This window comes from Lissotriton helveticus, chromosome 1_1, assembly GCF_964261635.1.
Source record: "Lissotriton helveticus chromosome 1_1, aLisHel1.1, whole genome shotgun sequence".
NCBI lineage: Eukaryota > Metazoa > Chordata > Amphibia > Caudata > Salamandridae > Lissotriton > Lissotriton helveticus.
The window spans coordinates 153,506,884-153,526,947 of record NC_136057.1 but is presented as its reverse complement, the minus strand read 5'-3'; the positions used below and the strand labels follow the sequence as shown (position 1 = coordinate 153,526,947).

The window sequence follows — 20,064 nt, the reverse complement described above, 5'->3', positions numbered from 1 at the left end:
AAGAACAGAGCAGCACAAGGGTGTGTTACACGCCCACCATTAACATTTTAAATGCTACATTCAAATTTTTAATTTGGTACAAACATGCCACCATGCATTCGCATTCTTGACAATCGAATGTAATGGCGGGCTTAAAAGAGATTGTATTGCTAGGTAATTAGACGGGAAGGCGCGAGAAATATGAAAAGTTACTTGAAATTTTTTTTAAAAGGAACAGGTTTGACAAATTATGTTAGGTGCTGAAAATGGAGGAATTGACAAGGTAGGAAAAAAGCATATTACTTTATAAGAATTGGAAAAACGCCAGCCCAGTGATACTGTAAGGAGCTAAAAAGAGCAAATAACAATAACCACTAATTTTGCCCTGTTTTTTAAATATTGGGGAAAAACACCCGAAGTCATGATAAGCAAATTGAAACAAGGGAAGCCTAATTATAATGCACCCAAACTAAAGGAAAGGAAAGCACAGCTACTGCTGCTCAGAGTTAGCTCTCACAGGCTTATAGTGACTAGATCGAGATGTATGCCTCATTTTTTGATTCCAAAGCATACGATTTATTACAAGCACAAATCAAACACCACGCAGCCCCAATCTAGAAACAAGATAAAGGAGCGGCGGTATTTATTTCTGCAAAAATTCGAGATTAGGTGCCTGAGAGCATTGGAAGGAGGATGTGCTATGCTGGGATGACAAACTGCCAAGAGTACAGAGATGATGCCACCATGTTGTGATGCTAACGTCTGAGGTCTACATCGCGCTTGACGTCACTCAGACTATCAATCTCGTTCCTCGCGCGATGACGTCTCATCCTGTTAACGTAACGTCACTCACCTTGGTGCCATCTTCGAACTCTGATAAGAGGCCTCTCCCAGGCCGCACCTCTTTCTTCAGCATGCCTCTCTCACGGTCTGCGTCAGTCACCGTACCCTGTTGCCCGCAACACCCCGTGTGGGTCTTGTGCTCCCCGTGGCAAGCCACAGGCGACACCCCTTCGACGTCCGCCATCTTTAAGCAACAAGAGTCGGAGCACTGACGCCTGCGCAGAAAAACTTACCGTAAAGCGTCGGAGAAAATGCGCACGCGCAGAAAGACATACCGACTAGCGTCTCGCAGTGCGCATGCGCTATTCATTGTACACTAGCCTAGGCAGGTAGAGTAATAAAAGTCAGCAGGTACTGTGCTTTAAATCCCCATCACACCTGGGATTATCAGGCCACACGTTAAGAGCCAAACTTTCTACTCTCCAATGTTCACCAACATCGGGAGAGTTATACTCCCTGTCGGACTTGGGGCACATAGCTGCTAAGGTTTCAGATTGCCATGTGTGATATTTTTATAATTTCAGTGTAATTATGAGTGACATTTCAGCGACTATGAGTGACACTTTCTTGCGAGCAAAATGAATACGAACGAAAGGTACAAACCTCAGAAATAACATCCATTTGAGCTGCAAGAAAATCTAAGAAGATCTTTAAAACACCAGAAATGGTACAAAGCATTAATTAACCGAAACATCAATAATTAGTAATCAAAGAGCTCAAAGACTCCAGCGAACCGTCAAAGATTCGCCTGCAAAAAGGTTGAATAAGAGAATCCTAACAACATGGAGAAATCACACACTTTTATAGGACTTTTGACAAGAGTAGAACATGTTCTAGCATATGCAACAAGAACGTTAGATTCTATTAAGGACATGGGTGGATTAATCTTTCTATATCTTTACTACTCCAAAACAGCAGCCAATAAAAACATCCATTGGCATAGCCAAAAGGTCTTGCCTTTAAAGCCTTATAAATGTTATTAAATGCAGCATATTATCCTGTTAATAATTCAGTCATTCCAAATGAACAAAAGCGTGAGAAACATGCCTTACTTAAAAACATCTGTGTTCTAGTTTATACTGTTGCCCACACCCCACAAGTCTCTATATTTGATAACAAATAATTCCTTAATAACATTTAGAATGTCGCACAAAAGAGTCTTGTTAAACAAAACATATGTCCCCTTTCTTTGAAAACGTATTTTCCCGTATTAATACTGACCACAAACCATTGTTTTATTAAAATGACACATCTTGAGAAATGATGTGTAGACTTGCTGCATACTAAGCTATATATACATCTTAGTCCTAGGAAGTAATAAAATCCCAAAAGCCCCATCGTAAGATCGAATGGCTCAGTATGGTAAAAGTAAACCATCCTGGCAGAAATATTCAGCTTGATACAATGAGCCATCTGGATATTACTCATGACGGTAAGTGATAGCCAAGACAGTTTGAAATAGCATCTCCTGTTATCCACATATGCCCAGTTGAACAAAAAAGCAACTTATGTGGTACAAAAACAATGCGGTCTTACCGTACGGGCAGAGTAAATAATTGCATGCATCCTGTATCTGCCAAACGCTGAATGCGGGCACCATGAGTGATTTAAGCTTTTCGCCATGCAGTCACATGACCTATAACAAGCATTGAAAATGCATTGGTTTCGCTTATGGAAGGAATAAAGAGGATGTGGCGCAGCGGCCAGCACTGCTGACTCAAGAGCTGGAGATCCCGGTTCGAGTCTCGGATGGTTCCCGCTACATTTTCAGGTGTTAAATTGTAATATAAATATGCTGCAAGAGTAAATGACAAAACTTTTTGAAAATATAGTCCCACCAATGCGGATGTTAACTGTATTTTAGCGGCGGGAAACTGATAAGAGAAGCAGACCAGGAACAAGCATTGGTAAATGCAGGAAAATATGTTACTGCCAATAGAAATGGAGGAAAGGTAGGTGGCATGCACAGGAACCAATGAGAATCCAGGAAAGAGTGGAGGCAGGATATAAGTCCCTTTTAAGTTTGTATTAAAAACAATAGATTTCTCCAAACCTAAAAATGGAAAACAGACAAACCTCCAAAACGATTTGTCTTGTAGTTCTCTTCCTGATACAAAACAACTTCCATACAAGGACGGACTGACAAACTCAGTTTACTGCCGTCTTAGAATGGTGTTATGGGAGCACAGGTCTGATAAACAGGCGCGGCGGTTGGAGATAGGTGCGAACAGGTTGTTTATTTATGATAGGCTTAAGTTCAGGGGAAACAAAAGTTCGTGCGTCACTGAATTCTTCTTCCGGCGTTTCTTCCTCTTGGACCAGGGCTGTTAAGGCTGTTGCTCCAGGCTGCTCGTCGTCAGAGTCCACTGGGTGTCCCCGGAGGCTCATAAAAGAGGCAAAAAGAAAGGGGCCGTCAGAAACTAGTCCCTAAAGTGACCTAAGTTAGGAAACCGTCACCACACCAGACAGTGCTTGCTATAGAGGCTTTCCTTTGGGCATGTGAATCAAAAAAGACATTGAGGAAGAAAAAAGGAACGAAAGAAACGAGATGAAAACAGGTCAAAAACCACCTCTGGGGTTGAGCAACCAAGAAAATCCCGAAATCAAGTATCGTGTCAGTACAAGGCTAAGAATACTAAGTTGTAGAGGCAGGCTTTATGTGCAGACAGGAGGAACACTAAGTTGTGCTCAGGCAGGCTTTAATAGTCAGGGTAAGTGTCAGGATATGACTCACAGAATTATGCTTTGCAGGTTTTCAGTGCGCTTTTCACCCTCCCGTGCCCCTCCTGTTACCTCCTCCCCTCTACCTCCCGAATTACACCCTCCAACTCCCTTAACACCCTCACTCACCGCCCCTGCCGTAACTCTCCAGAGTTACGGCCGCTCTCCAGCATCCTCCGGGGGACTCCACCAGTCCTCGCACAACGGCTCGTCCAGCTCCTCTTCCGCGGCGTCTTCTCTCCGGGGTCCCTTCACGCTGGCCGGGTCACGATGATTCCTCTCCTCGGCGTCTTCTCCTGGCGTCCTCTCGTCCTTCTTCTCTTTCCATAACTGCCCGCCCTCCTTTTCACCATGCCGGCCTTTCATTCGTTCCTGGTATCCAGTTCCGGGGTTGCTCCCAATCCCTTCCGGGTCCCGACTGCTGGTATGCTACATAGACATGGAAACACGGCATGAAGTTTCAGAAACAGGAGCGGGATTCCTTTGTTCGACCTGGTTCCCTCGTTTCTCCGGCTGACAACAGGTAGGGTCTGCCCATGGTACTACCCCCGGGAGTCCCTCCTCACAGGTGTTTAAACCCATGGCATGTCGAAGGCTAAAATATAAGTTGTATAATTAAATCCACATGTACAATTAACTTCAAATCCACATCCATACACAAATGGATCACGTCGCCGCTACCAGTTGTCGCTGTCCCACAGAGATGCCCACAATCATGTTTTCACACATTGCTCCACACCCCCATCAACTAATGACGAGTGAACTGAAACTCCAAATTTTTCACTGCGAAAAAAAAATGGGAAGTGCTACAAATCCCTGAAGTGATCATATAGTAAGAACATAGTAGTCCTAAAAGGAATAATGAAGGGGGGCGTGGCCAAGCAGCATGGCCGACAGGACGTGAGCTCCGCCAGCTCCCGTTCCGAGGACCCGGTTATCCTTCATATAGATCCTGTTTGGGCTGTTTTTCCCTGGATTTCCGCGCTTGAAGTTTCCCTCATACTAGGGGGACCCCCGCGCTGGGGGGGCGGATCGTGGAATTCCTGCAAACTGCATCGGAGATCCTGCGGGCGCTCTGAGGGCTCCGAAGTGTCCTACGTAAGGCCGTGGTCTGGGCCTTCACCAGAGCGTCGCAGCAGAGGCGGCCCGTTCATACGCGGCTCTCAGCTGGCCCGAGGTCGGGCCTGACCTCGGCGGAGTCTGCTCTCGTCTGGGGCTGCGTCTGGTGAGCGTTGCTGTGTGGCTGGGTGTCACCGGGTGGCCTCGGCGATCTGGAGGACCTTGCTCCCGTGCACGGGAGTCGCGGCGCCCACCCCTCCCCCTGACGCTATATTACACCGGAGCCTCCCGCTCGGAGAGCGCCCCTGCGGTGAGCCTCCATCTACTCTTCAGGGCCCTGGGGGACTGACGAGCGGCCTGAGGTGGGCTGAGGTGCCGGACATTGGGGGGCAAGCGCGATTGGATCGGCGCCCCTCCCCCACTGAGCCGCCATCTTCCCCTGACGCCGTGGCGCTTGTCTCCCTGCGCCGCGGCAGCACACCAGCTGGAGGCCCGCTGGCCCGCGCCGCACTATCATCGGGCGCGCCCTGTGGGTGGACGCCCCTGGAGCCTAAGGGGTCGTGCTGCTGCTTCTTGGGGGTGAGTGACGACGCTCCGGGCGCCCCATTTGGCGCGAAGACCTCGCCACCTACACCAGCCGGATTACCTAGGCTCCCACCACCTGATCCAGCGCGTGGGTTGTACACCGCTAAACGCTCCTTGTTGGGCCCATAACTGAAGAGCTGGACTCCTGCGCCTGCAGTCGCAGCTGTACTAAGTGAAGTGGACTGCCCCTCCACCCCTGCTTGACCCTACTACCTTCTGAGTAGTCTAGGCGCCTCCCAGGTTACACTTGCCTGGAGCTACCTGGGGCAAAGCCATATCACCTGCCATTCCCATCTTCAGGGCGTCCTCACACTGATCATCGGACCGGGGGTGACTGGGGAGAGCACTCTGCGACGTATTGAGCAGGTGCGTGACTTACTCCTCCTGATGGCGTCCCGCAAGGATAGGGCCTCGAAGTCTTCCCAGCCTAACACCATTGTGCAGTACACTACTCCGCGCCTGCCCTCACAGAGGATAACGCGGCAGACGGATCCGGAACCCGGTGGAGATGGTCCAGCAGAGCCGTCCCGAGCGGAGATCCTGAAGGCTATACAAGGATCCCATTCCGCCCTGGAGAGGCAGATAGAGACTGTATCAATAGATGTTAATCTACTACGAACAGATCTCCGGAAGGTGGCGGACAAGGTGTCGGACGCTGAGGGTAATATTACTCAATTACAGGGGCAGGTGGCTTCCCTGCAGAAGTCAGTCATGCACCTTACGGCCACTACGCGGGCGCTGGAGAGACGAGCTGAGGACGCGGAAGGCAGGGCCCGTCGGAGCAACATCAGGGTCCTGGTAGTACCGGAACGACTGGAGGCGGGAAATGCTGAGCGCTTCCTGGAGACCTGGATCCGCACCCAGCTGTGCCCGAATGGCCTGTCCAGTATTTTTGTCATCGAGCGGGCGCATAGGGCCCTGGTCCCTCCTCCGCGCCCAGGTGATCCCCCCAGAGCTCTAATCGCGAAGATCCTTAACTATAAAGATCGCGATTGTATTTTGAAGGCTGCAAGGGAAGCGGAGTCTCTCACACTTGAGAATAGCCGAGTGTCTATCTATCCTGATTATACCCAGCAAGTCCAGGAGCAGCGGAAATCCTACCTGGGAGTCAAGCAAAAACTCCGGGAAATGAAGATTCAATACATGCTCCTTTACCCGGCCAAACTCAAGCTGCTCTCACAGGGCCGTGCACACTTCTTTGAATCCCCGGCGGAGGTGTGGGAGTGGCTGGAGATAAGGGGGGACGACCTGCCCCCCGGTGAACGAGGCAGTCCCCGTGAGTCGTGGGGGACCCGTCCCCAGCGACGACGTCGAGGCAGAGCGAGGCGCCGATCTGGATCCCGGGGTCCCGACGAGCCTCAAGTTACAGTAGGAACGGATGGTGCCCTCCGCATGAGATCCTCACCGACGAGGGCCGCCCCGGGGTCCCCCGGGGCATCCGCCCCTGGGGAGGTTTTGGTCCCCAATACCCTGCAAGACACTCTGCCGGATAGGGACTCTACGGCTCCGGTGATCCCGGAAACTGGCCTCTCCGAGCCACGACTGGAGTAGGCTCCACCTTGAGGTACTGTCTTGTTAATGGTTTCGTGTCCTCCGCTTTGGGGCCCTTCCGTTGGGTTGTTGCTGGCCCACTGATATCCCTGACTTTTGCTTGGAGCCCTTGGATGGCTGGGTGCAGCGGAGGACTTGCATCCCTTTGGACAGAGGTATGAAGAGTGGGGTCCATATTTCCTGGACGGATGTCCGCTCAGACCTGAGACTGATACCGGCAGACATGCCTAGTGACTGTCCTGGAGAGCTGGGTCCCTCGGGGAGCTGGGAGGGGAGGGTGGGTGGAACTGGTTTGGTTGTGTGAGAGTGTGGGTTGAATGGGGTGGCTGTGTACGTCCTGGCACTGGCAGGGGAAGGGCGGGGTGGCGTTTTTGGTTGTTGCTGTCCTCTTGCTCGTGGGTGGGGGTGGGGGGAGTGTTGCAGAAGGGGTTCTGAGTTTGGGGGTTTTTGGAGGGTGGGGTGGGATAAGTGCGCAAAATGCTATTGGCATAAAATGTATTGTGATTCAGGTTTCTATGTGGCTGGCTGGGTGGGCTGGTTCTCCCGGTCTAGCTGGTGTTTGGGCCCGGAGGTGGCAGGTCGCAATGCATACCCACTATGGCCCGGTTGGGCGCAATCATCAACCATGGGTTTTAAATTCTTAACTTGGAATGTGCGCGGTTTGGGTACTTGCACCAAGAGACACAGGGTTCTTTCCTTCCTTAAGCGACATGGAGTCTCTGTCGCGTGCCTTCAGGAAACCCATTTAGATGACGAGGGGGCACGGCGGCTGTCCAAGAAATGGAGGGGCCAGATGTTCCATTCCTCCTTCTCCACGTATGTCAGGGGGGTCCTTATTTGGGTGGCGCCTGGGATTCCCTGTGCTGTTCAATATGTTGAAGCAGATGTTGAAGGCAGGTACCTGCTGTTGCGGATCAGGCTAGATGACAGGGAATTCTTACTCTTGAACTCCTATGCACCGAATATCGATGACCCAAACTTTTTCTCCCGCCTTCAAGATCTCGTTGTTTCGGACCTGGATGGTCCTTTCCTCTGGTTTGGGAATTTTAATTGTGTATTGGACCCTGATATGGACCGACATCCCCCTCGTTCTGGCACGAAGCCGCGCATGACAGCGCGCCTTCAGGAAGTCATGCATAACTTAGGGGCTGTGGATGTGTGGCGAACCTGCCACCCCACTCTGAGGCTATATACTTGTTATACCCCGACGCACGGAACCCATAGTAGATTGGACCGCGTCCTTGCGGCCAGTCTCGCTCCGTCTCTTACTTTGACGGTTACACACCGGGCCCGATACCTGTCGGATCACGCCCCGGTGACATGCACGGCACAGTGGGCTGATCAGGCTACCCGTCCCCGTACTTGGCGTATGCCGATGGACATCCTACAAGACCAGGTGGGAAGGGACCATGTGGCGACTGCTCTATCAGATTAAATAGATTTGAACTGGGGAAGTGGTGATTTACCCTACTCCACCAGATGGGAGGCCCTGAAGGCGGTGGTACGCGGAGCCTGTATGGGCCTCACCTATGGGTTCCGGAAACAGCTATTATCTGACTTGCGAGATGCAGAAGGTGTGCTCCGGCACTGCCAGACTCGACCGGACCCTGACACTTCGGATCAGGAGGCGGAGAAGGCGGCCCAGGTGTCGGTGCATGACATCCTCGCCCGCCTCGATAAATACACCTTGGGCCAGTACAGACAGCGTCTTCATCGGGAGGGTGACAAATCTGGCCGACTACTGGCCTGGATCCTTCGACGGGAGTTCGCACCTGAGCGGATAACCGCCCTACGTGCCTCAAATGGTACTGTGGTGCACTCGGAATCTGCTATTCTTGAGGTCCTCCGATCTCACCTGCAGGCTGTATATGCAGCTGGCCCCTTGGTCACGGAGGCTTCCTTTCAGCCCTATCTTCAGGATTTGGGTCTCCAGGCCCTCTCGAGAGAAGCAGCGCAGGAACTAGATGCGGGGTTGACGCTCCGGGAGATCAGCGTTGCGTTGGCTACCCTGCCACGTGCTAAGACCCCAGGTGGAGACGGTTTCCCGCCCGAATTTTACCACTCATTCGGGGATGTCCTTGCCCCCCTCTTGTTGCAGGTTTACAATGAAGCCCTGGAGTCTGGCGTTCTTCCACCTACTATGAACCAGGGAGAGGTCTGCATGATATTGAAACCAGGCGGGGACAGTTGTGACCCCGCAGCGTTCCGGCCTATCACCCTGATCAATACGGACGCAAAGATCCTCACTAAACTATTGGCGACCCGCCTAGCCCCGTATATGGCCCACTTAATCCACCCGGACCAATGTGGGTTTATTCCCGGCCGTAATACGGCGATGAACTTGCGGCGCCTGAATCATGTCCTCCACGAGGTGCGAGGGAGAGAAGGTTCTCATGTACTGGTGTCAATTGACCTGGCTAAGGCTTTTGACACGCTTAACTGGGGGTATCTGCTGGAGATGCTCCGGAGGATGGGGTTCGGGCCGGTGTTCTGTAATTGGATCCGAGTGCTCTATGGGGCGCCCCGGGCGAGAGTTCGGCTTGGGTCGGCCCGCTCGGAAGAGTGGTCCCTGGGGAGGGGCACTCGTCAGGGGTGCCCCCTCTCCCCGCTCCTGTTTGCTTTGGCAATAGAACCCTTGGCGGTCTCCGTTCGCGCCGAGTTGGCGCAGTGGGGCATCAAGGTGGGCGATGTCGTAAACGTGGTCTCCCTCTATGCCGACGATGCTTTATTCTATTTGACGTCCCCCAGCGACTCGCTTCCCGCATTGATCCGGATTTTGGACCGCTTTGGCGCAGCCTCTGGATTGCGAGTCAACCTTTGTAAATCTTTGATTTTCCCACTGGCGGACTGTGCTGCCGACCCGGGCGTGGAACTCCCATGTCTGGGGCTGAGATGGGAATGTGAGGCGTTCCGCTATCTCGGCATTCAAGTGGCCTCGACCGACGAGCACTCACAACGCCAAGCGCGTGCTCTGGACTCTTCACCAGTCGGAGTCCTTCTGGAACACGCTTCCTCTCTCCCTTATGGGACGATTGGCGGTCGCCAAGATGGTGATGCTCCCTAGGATGTTGTATATTTTGCAAAATACTCTGTGCCCGCTTCCTTCCCGAATATTTTGCACGCTCGATTCGCTCCTCACATCTCTGCTCTGGGCAGGCGCGCGTAGCACGGTGGTCCGGAGTTGGGAGGAGGGAGGTCTGGAGGCCCCGAGATTTGACCTCTATTATTACGCGGCACAGCTCCTCCCGGCTGCACGGTGGTTCGCTGATGTGGACAACTGGGAGCTGCAGCTACTGCTGGGCAGAGCTAACGAGAGGACTCTGCGAGAGGCTTTGATGCAGGGAAAAGGAGCAGATGAGGCCTTGCCCTATATAGTACGACACACAGCAGAAATATGGCAGCGATTCATCGAGAAGGTATTGAGACGGGCCCCCTTCCATAGAGAGCTATCAGTGTGGATTTTGGCCCCGGTGCTCCGGATGGAGGAAAATGTGTCCTACCGAGAATGGCGGGACGGCGGGTGTGAGACCCTGGCGGACCTCTACCCGGATGACTCCTTTGTCTCCTTTGAACGCGCCACGGAGTCCTTCGGATTGAGCAGGGGGCAGTACCTGCACTACAGAGGGCTCCAGGACGTAGCCAGAACAACGTGGCCTCAGTTCCCGGAGGCTCCTCCGCTGACTCACACCCTCGACATCCTCCTGTCGTGTGGTAGGGGAAGGAGGCTGGTCTCCCTGTTGTACTCGGCCATGCGACGGGATTCGACCCCGCCGACCGCGCCGTCCTGGGCGGCCTGGGAGGCAGACTTGGGGATGGCTCTGGAGCCAGGACAACGCAAGCGGATTGGGCTCCTGACCCGGAAAGTCTTGTGTAATGCACGGTTCAAGCTGATACATTTTAACTTTGTCCACCGCACCTATATGACCCCGGTCTCTCTGAATCGCATTTCTGCAGATAGGCGACACAACTGCCCTAGGTGTGGAGCGGAGAGGGCGGGATTTTTCCATTTGGCCTGGGAGTGCCTGCAGGTCAGTATTTTTTGGAGGGAGGGGGTGGACCATATTAGTCATGCTACAAAACTTAGGATCACTTTGGACCCGCTCCATTGCCTATTGGCCCTGGTGCCCAAGCCCAAGAAGAGGAACTTGTCCTACAAGTTTTTACAATTACTGTTGGTGCTGGCAAGGCGGCGTGTGGCTATAACCTGGATGGGGCAGATGGCTCCCGAGATATCCCTCTGGCTGAGGGATGCTAGGGAGTTGTCCCTGGCTGAAGAGACGCATATGCAGCGCACCTGCCGTGATGGGAAACTTCAGAATGACCTGCTCGCCTGGAGGTCGGTGTGTCTCGAGGGGTTGACAGATGATGATTCAGATGCCACCAGTGCCGAGTTGTTCACCCCTGGGGGGTCTGCTTCTGAGAGTAATGGGGAGGGAGGCGGGTTGGAGGGCCCTGGTCCGGGGTAGTGCCCTGCTGGACGCATGCTAAAGTTCCCTGTTGTATATATCTGTGATTTGCTTTGATTCCCGAGGGTCTACTTCTAGATGTGATGTCTGCGCCTTTTCGGGCCTCACATGGCTAGCCTGACTTATTCACGCACTTTATCATTGAAGCCACGCACGGGGGGTTTGTTTTTTGTTCTATGTTGAAACTGTGTTTTATTGAAAAGTGTAGCTATCTGGAGGGATAGGAATGGGATTGCATGAAGGACATGGGAGAGAGTGTATATATAAGGAAACCAGCGGATGCAATGATGTATATATATATTATTCATGTATGGCCGTGATTACTTGAGACATGCTCTGATCCTACGCCGCCCAACCTCCGGGATGTGGGCCCATATGGCTGTGTTCTGCTCTGAACCTTGCATGTAAATGATCTTTGCCCTCGGTTGATCGGGGTGGCTATGCAGACTTGTGCCTTCTATGTTTTCGCAATAAAAATATAAAAAAAAAAAAGGAAGAATGAAACAACGGCCGGCACATACTGGTTAGTGGAGGTGGGGGAGAGCGAGATGAAAGGGTGGGGAAGCGAGTTGAAAGGGTCGGGGAGCAAGATGAAGCAGCGACGGGGTATGTGGAGGAAAGAGATCATGCCTGGGGTTTTAAAAGCGGCAATATGGAATCCGGCTCATTAAAAGGGCTCATGTTCTAAATGAAAAAAAGTTCCAAAGGCATGAAATTCAATTGCACAAGTTGAAGCGGACAAGTGCTCGAGCAATACTTGGCTCTCCAGTTCTCGCAACCCAGTTTGAGATCTTCCGATGAACCTTGAGTAGTGTGCTGACCGCGGAGCCTCGATCAACATGGCCGATGCCCGGTGGAGCTGTTTAGGCAGCTATAGAGGAGATTGTCTCTCCCCCTCAGCCGTCACCTACCCAGCTGAACATTGGATATAGTTTGTCCTTGTCTCTCTGCTGTGTTTTCCTCTCCTTCCCCGCCGTCCGAAGAGTTGATAAGGATCTGCTGGCAGCGGAGCCATTTCAGCGGCCGATGCCTGGTGGGGTATGCCTGGGTGCCAGGGGAGGGGATCTGCTGGGGATCTCCCCTCCTCACTGTCCCCTACCCTCCGGGTTTTGCTGCGGTTGCCTGTCCTCTTGCACCGCCTCTCTAGTGACAATGGAGATGCATGAGTCTTGCTTCTCCCGGCGGGGGTTCAGCAGCGGTGAGTACTGCGGCACTGTTAACCAGTGCTCCTGAGCTTGTTTTGCTTCTGGAGCACGCCCTCCTGGTCCCCGCGGCTGCCTCAACGTTTCCGGGGCTCTTGCCTGGCACCCGAATTTGACTTTCCCCTGTCTTTGCGGCATTCTGAATGGCGATGGTGCTGCCCCTGGAGCCCCAGTTGTGTTTACGTCGACGACCCGCTTTGTGATTGCCGGTGTGCTGCCCTCCTCCCTCCGTGGTCATGTGGCCGCCTCCCCAATCCGACCCTGCGTGAAGCCTTCGAGTCTGCTGCCTTGTGGTTCTTGTGTTGGATTTTTGTGTGTTCCGCCATTTTGGGTTATGCTGTCGGTTCCCACGGCTTGGTTCCTCCATCTTGGCGGTTTCGACCTATCCTCATTGTTGCTGGACTGCTCCTTGTTTGCCTGTCTGTTCTTTTCCTCAAGCCCCCCCCCTCCCCCTGGTCTCCTACTCCCCTTCCATCTTATACTATCACAGATTCACAGGATGTTTATGATTGTTGGTCCCCAGCCTGTTTGTATGTCTTTTACTGTTACTGTTTTGTAAGTACTTTCCCTCTTGCCAGTCTGCCTGACTCGATTATGCATTTCTTATCCCTTTTTAGGTTTTGCCTGCAAGTGCGCACGTAGTGCGCATGCGTTAAAAAATCTTTTGAGTTCTATGTCGGATCGATGACCCGCCTCTGTCTCTCATTGGCTAGCTCCATAAATGGAGGCTAGCCATTGGGAGACAGAGGCTATCAATTACGCTTTCTATGGAAAACGCGATTCGGGGGCGTTTCTCTGGCTTTTTTTAAGTCCCGCCCCTTTGTCCCGGGCCGCGCTGTGATTGGCTGCCGGCCCGGGACACCCCCGTGACGTCATTCCCGGGCCGCGCTGTGATTGGCTGCCGGCCCGGGACACCCCCGTGACGTCATTTCCCGGGCCGCGCTGTGATTGGCTGCCGGCCCGGGACCTGACTTTTTTTTATGTCAGCTGGGTACCGGAGTGAGCGCACTATGCACTCCTTCCTCTGCAGTCATTCACTATACATTTGCATGTGCGCACAATAGGGACACACGCCTTTCAGGCTTCGGTAGTTTACTGTCCTGTGTTCGTATTGCTGATTTGTTGACTCTTGTCCTGTTAGTGAAGTTTTTTTTATGATCTGCTTTGTATAACTATTCTGGCTCACAGTAATGTCTTGTCATTTGTGTTGAGCGCTGCGATGAGGCGTCTGATGCGTAGCCGCACTTTATAAATAAACAGCAAACAAACAACAAAACAATGCGTGAAGTCTCCCTGCAGAACGCGCCAAAGTGTGTGTTGACGGTCAGTGCTAACCGTTCTCCCGCGGGTGGGCACTCTTCTCAGTCCCACCCTGGTGAGGCGTCCCGTGCATGTTTGAAGCCCAGTGGAGCGGGTTTACAGGGCGAGGCCTGGGCAGGGGCGTCCTCTGTGCAGACACACACGGGGGCTGAAGCGAGTCTGCGATGTGGGAACAGGAAGTGGTTGTGCGTGTTGGACACGCTCTCGGAAGGCCTGCCAAGGATGGAGATCGCTTGTCTCTGGGGAAACACTCAGCAGCTGAAGGAAAGCTGGGCCTCGGCTTCTTCCCACACACTCGCGGTGTCACTCTGTGACTACTGCAGCTGCTGCAAGCCTCGGGGGCACAGCACCGACTGCTGCTGAGAAAAGAACGCGTCGACCGAACCCACGTTTGCTCTGCTCTACGAATAAGCGACGAATGTGCTGTACGCCAGGAAGGGACGTGTGTGGCAGTGAAGTTTGTGCTTTCCTGTAGTGATGCTCCTGTGCTGCGTACCTTCTCTGTAACCCATAATAGAAGCACACTTTCAGAGGTCTGGGGTACGGGTCTGTGGGAGATTGGGGTGTCAGCCTGACAGCAGCAGAACTCTCGGGGTTTAATGCGCGAGAAGGTCATTCACGGCAGTTTTTCTTTCCAGTCTGGGATTTGTAGTGCTGCCAATCCCATTGTAGAGTCAGGACTGCAAGTCCCATAATGCACGATGCAAAGAAAAACCTGCTCTAGATGAGCCACTCACGCATGGAACACGGAGCTTGAGAGGTCCGTGAGTGGTCTGTCGGCGTGGAGAGTGGACGCTATTAAGAGAAAGGCGGACCAGCGGTGCCACCTTAGTTTACTGGCGCGGTGAGTGGACGCTGGGAGGAAAAAGTGCATTTAGAGGGCATATCCGCATGCTGAACGAGTGGATACCAGCTTGGTTGATGTGCAGGCCCTCTTGATGGGTGCTTATATAGGGCGAGCAAATGCCATGCTTTAACAGGATGTGCCAACATGATCCGTAGACTGGGCAAATGGATACGTATGGTGTAAGTGGATGACACCTTGGTTCAAGGGCAGGTTGTACCATTGCAGGCTTATTTGTCCGGCACACCGATTAGTTGACGGGATGGTCATTGGGATCCCAACTCAATGCCAGCTGTTGAAATGCAGGTGGAGGCAATGTACATGGCCACTGGGCTGGACCAGGGATTAACAGCATCGTTGATGTGCAGGCCCAGTTTGATGCCTGAGTGACTGAATACCAGCTGCCAATGGGTGAAGTTGGGAACTGTGAGTGCGGAGGTGGTTGATGGACTGGTCTGTAGAATTTCTGCTTGGCATGCTGATCGTTGAGGGGCAGGATCTGTGCCCAATGGCCCAGCTGAGGGGATTTCTGCTTAGTTGGCATGTCGGAGTGAATGCCAGTCAGGGGCGGTTCCTCCACAATGGCGAAGGAGTGTCGCCCCACTGGCTCTAAGCCAGCAGGTGAAAAATAGAAAGATGTTCTATCCTCTTTTTATCTTTCATTTGCCTGCTCTGAGCCAGCCTATGCAGGGAGGGCAGGACTGCTGTATGGGAGGGGGGAGGAGGAGTGCTGTGTGCACTTTTAAGTGCACATGTGTGTTTGGCCGGCCGCCTCAGGCCGGCAAAACACACATGCAAACTTGGATTTCTCCAACTCGGTTGAATTGAACAACCAAGCTGGAGAAACCCCACAAACTCCCTGAGCGGAGCTTTTTTTCAGCCCGCTCAGGCCAATCCCAGCGCTGCTCACATAGCACGAGAACAGCAAGGGGATTCTACAGGGAGTCTGTCCCAGTGTCGCTGGGAGCAGGAAGAGCACAGGAGGCGCGACGCGGGAGGCGGCCGCAGCTTAAAGTAAATACTTAAAAAAATATATATATTAACCTCCCCATCCCCTGTGCTCCCCTCCCCTGCACTCCTTCCACCCGCCCCACCTCCTTTGTTTATGGCGGCCGCCATTGGTATCAGCTTGGTAGATGGGCAAGAACAATGCATACCAGGCTGCTGGGCAGTGGGTGAACAGACTAAGGCGGCAAGTGGATGCTTGCTTGGTGATCTCTGACTGTGATAAAATGATGATAATTCAGGCCTCAAAAAATCATAAAAACGTTATTAGACCTGCAGCTCTAGTGACTTGAATAATCTAGTTGACCTATCTGTAATGTACTTTACCCATAAACTGGCCTCATTATGTCATCCTTTCAGTAAAGCATGTCTCTGTAATAAAAAATCTTATTTGGTTTGATTTAATAGACTAAACGTGTCCTCCATGCATAATAAGAATCTAGCCCCCTTATAGGGTACCATGACCCCTGACTTGTCTCTTCGTTTGTTAATAGCATCCCCATCAAGGCAGGGACAGTAATGTTTCTCAGTTCACCTTAAAAACTCACTTTTAATAAATATATTACTAAAGCATGAAGTAGTAGTGTTCTGTCATTTACAGACCGCATATGTTCCATTGGACTGGCCAAACGTTCCCACTAATGTGCAGTTTTACTTATAAATCTGTACAGTGTATACACAATCTGGCCCGTAACGAGGGGGAGACCCCATTGTGTTGTAACTTGAGTGGGATCCTGTTTCTTGTGTTAGGTATGTACTGGATGGTCCTTGATACTAGTACCCTTTTCAAAAGAAAACAAGCTGGAGAAAAGACATACAAGTGGATATGGTGTTTGTGTGTATGTGCTCGCTATGTGTGTACAATGTATGATCTAAGTATGTAGGGAATCGTGATCCCTGGTCTTGAAGAAAGTAGTGAACTCCGTGTGGGGCCATTGGCTGAAACATGTCGACCTATTAGATGTAGGAATCATGAAGACCCTGAGGCATCAAACACATTTTTTAATCATCTTGTTACCTTCATATTTAAATAAAGGTATCTTCTTAGTGAGGGCACCTGATATTTTTAACTTGTATCTTTATGTGGGTCGCACTCCAACCCTCATCCATAGAGGCTCCCAGTTACCTCTTTGGTGAAGCCGACCCATCACTAGGGAATGCGGTGGTGAGGTAGGATGGCCGATGGTGAAGCATGGCTCACAGGGGGGGTGTGACTCAGGCCATAAGAGTTTTGATTAGAGTCCTACATTGACCACATAAAGGTATAATTAAGGTCTTGAGGTCTCCCAAAAATGGGGAATCTCCCAATATGGACCTGTCTGTGTCTTATTTGCCTTACCATGTTTTGTGGTATATGTCAAGCCTCCACCCCCTGGGGACCCTTGGTTTTTATCCTGGATCTCACCCCTTGGATTGTGTGCCTTTCGTCACCCTACCATGGGTATATTTCTGTGTGAACAGTGGGCCCAGGACCCTCTCCCCGCACAACTTGAGTCCTGTGCCTCTCCACTGAGGTATGCGCTGTTTGGACTAATGACTCGTATTGAAGGCCTCTGTGCAGTGGGTGTCCTAGTGTGTCTGAACCTTAGCTATGAGTGTGAACAGCGGGAGGTCCCATCAAGGTCCCACCGTCCCATTAAGGCCCATCAAGTCACACCTATGCTCCCATTGTGTTGGCTGTTTAGAGGGAATGCACAAAGCCCAGCTGTCACCCACCCCCCAGGCATGCCTTCAGAAACAGGCAGCAGACACCAAATGGATAAAGTAAGAAAATGCCATCTTTCTAAAAGTAAAAACAAAAACAAATGTTTGTCTATACTTTCTAAAGGTGCCATTTTCAGAATTATAATTTAAAATCTGACTTCATCATAAATTGTGATTTTACATTTTGATTCCAGGGACACCAAAATTGGGGTCCAATCTCTTCCTAATTGGAAATTTCACTTCTCTATGGTGACCTTGCCCTACAGCTTCCTACTAAGACTTATTTGACCGCTTGATTTGCCGCTTATTTATTCTGCAATGCGCTTCAACCTGTGCGACCAGTATTTATAAACTGAATGGCCATATTTGAATGGTATTGCCCATCGTTTATCATTATTTCATGATTCCAAGATTATTACTGTTTTTGGAAGCATTTATGTTGGCTCCTGGATAAGTACATCAGTCATACACTTTAGCATTCGAAGATGGCTGACCAGTGTGATGTGTACTGAGTGACCATCTTGGAATGATATTTTGCTAAATGTATCATTGTTTTTACCACTCCAGGATTGCCAACATGTTGCGTCTAAATGTGGCAATAATGTTGGAACTTATGGTAATAATACACTGTGTATACAATACCAATGCAAGATGCTGTCTGCTTCAATGTTTAATTTTATTTTTGAATTGTAATCATGTGCTCAACGAATTTAGATAGTCATTTTTTTCTACTTTATTTTAATTTATTGTCTGTATGCTTTATAGGTCTCGCATACGCAGCGCTTGTGCTGTCTCTTCGAGACATGCTATATTCAGGAAATGGGCATGAAGCTCCGCCCACCTTTCGGCCATCTTTTTATTTGGCTTCTGTCACTGTCCTTTGTAAATGGTGGCTTATCATTGATCAATAGGCTTAGTAGTCCCTCCTCAGTAAAGCCTTTTCTCTTTGTTTAACTTTCCATGAGGACACCCTCTGTTACACGTGTTGTTACTCCGTATGTTTTAATTACAGCCTCCGAGATTTTCTTACATGGCTTTCTCCGGCCTGATGTTGCAGGCAGTACACATTCTCCCGCAGCGCTTTTTTTTATGTACCCAGAGCTGCACTCCTTGGCTAACATAATGGCAGTCCGCTTTTCTTTTGTTATTTGTGGCTTCAAATGCAGCTGCATGCCTTTTTAGGTTTCGCCTGTCGAAAGCTGCGCACCGCGCAGCTTTTCGGCGCAGGCGAAATCTAATGTTTACAGTATGTGTGTGTTGTCCCACCCTCTCTTTCCATTGGCTAGCTCCATAAATGGAGGCTAGCCATTGGAAGAGAGATCTGCTCGTCATTCTGCAAGCAGATTCGTGGGCGTTCCCGCGATTTTCTACTCATCCCTCCCCTTTGCGATCGTCATGCGGCGGTGGGCGGATGTAATTTTTTTTTTCCAGGCCGGCATCCTTCGTCACACCAGCCTGCTGGCTCTCCCTGTGAGGACGCAGACCCGACCCGCTCCCTACTCCGAGCAGGGGTGGGCTGCGCCATTTCACTTTTCTTGCAGGTAAGCGGCATTTTTTAGTTTTTTTTCTTATCCCGTTCCCGCCCCCCTCCCGCTGTCCGTGTGCCCGTTAACCTGCCCCCCTCCCGCTGTCCGTGTGCCCGTTCCCGCCCCCTTCCCCCGTCCGTGTGCCCGTGCTTCTTGTTTAGTATTTGTTTTCATTTTACTTTAGTTTTACATAGCGCAAAACGTTCATTTCAGTATGGTAATATCTTGCAACCATTTCTTGCTGCCGGACTCCATTTTCTCTGAACCGTAAATAATATACATTTTCGCTGAAAGAGATAAGCTGAGTTTGTAAACAGCTTGACGCCGCGAAGCCCAGCCTGAACCTTAAACCTCTGGGACAAGTGGTGGCAGAGACAGGGTATAAGTGGCGTCAGATTCGATCTGAAACGCAGGGGGGCCTAGGCTGTGTGGAGGGGTGCTTTCAGAGCCTCAGACGGTCCTTGCATGTACACATTGTCCGGGGCGGGGGAGTACGTAGCCCCCCTGTGAGGAGTGGACGCCCTCCGCCTGGTACAGAAGCATGCGTCCTTGTCGCCAGGAGGGCCTGTGTGTGTGTTGCTAAGAGTGGGAAAGGCGCCTTGTCAATATTGTCTCTGGGCCACAGACCCGCTGTGGCTTTGTTCTCGTCTAGCTCCACGGAAGCTCCCTTCCTGCCTGGCTTTGTGAGTAAACACGCAAACCTGCCCAAGGCTCTGCCCAGCCTCTCTGCTGATGGGGGATTTGTATCTCTTGTGAAAGCAGCCACACCCACACCTGCTGGGTGCAGGAGGACGGGAGCCGACAGAATCGAGAGTGGCGCCGACCACGAGAGGGGATTGTGCCAGCCTGTGATAGGTCTGCTCGGCTATAGCGCTGTGGTGCCCGGTGCGATCGTGTTGGCTATTGACATTGTAAATGACAATGCCATTTATTTATCTGTTTTCAAAACCAACACATAAATAAACAATTTGTCATTTGCAATGCCAATAGCTCTAACTTTGTCAAAGGCGAAACCGTTGCATTGTAAATGCTTGTTACCATTCCTCCCACCTTCCATGCCCCATTTGACATGTGTCTTGGCTATGCTATGCGCTAATAACTCATGTTTTTGTGTATTCACTGGTTTTCTCCTATGTTATACTTGGCTCCTGTAACTGATGTAATTTTGTAACTTGTAACTCGCTGATCCTCATGTAAAGCGCTCTGATACCTCTGGGTCTAGCCAGCACTATATAAAACTCAGCAAATAAAATAAATAA

General features: G+C 51.2%; 1 protein-coding gene across 1 annotated transcript in view; it reads right to left on the bottom strand.

The window, feature by feature from the left end:
- The window catches only part of AIP (AHR interacting HSP90 co-chaperone), an 81,858-nt gene extending 80,812 nt beyond the window's left edge, over positions 1-1,046 (bottom strand). The window contains exon 1 of the mRNA XM_078659288.1: positions 833-1,046. Within this exon, the coding sequence (XP_078515414.1) occupies positions 833-1,006 (174 nt within the window). The 5' untranslated portion in view covers positions 1,007-1,046. The remainder of the gene's footprint in view (positions 1-832) is intronic.
- Positions 1,047-20,064: the final 19,018 nt, after the last annotated feature.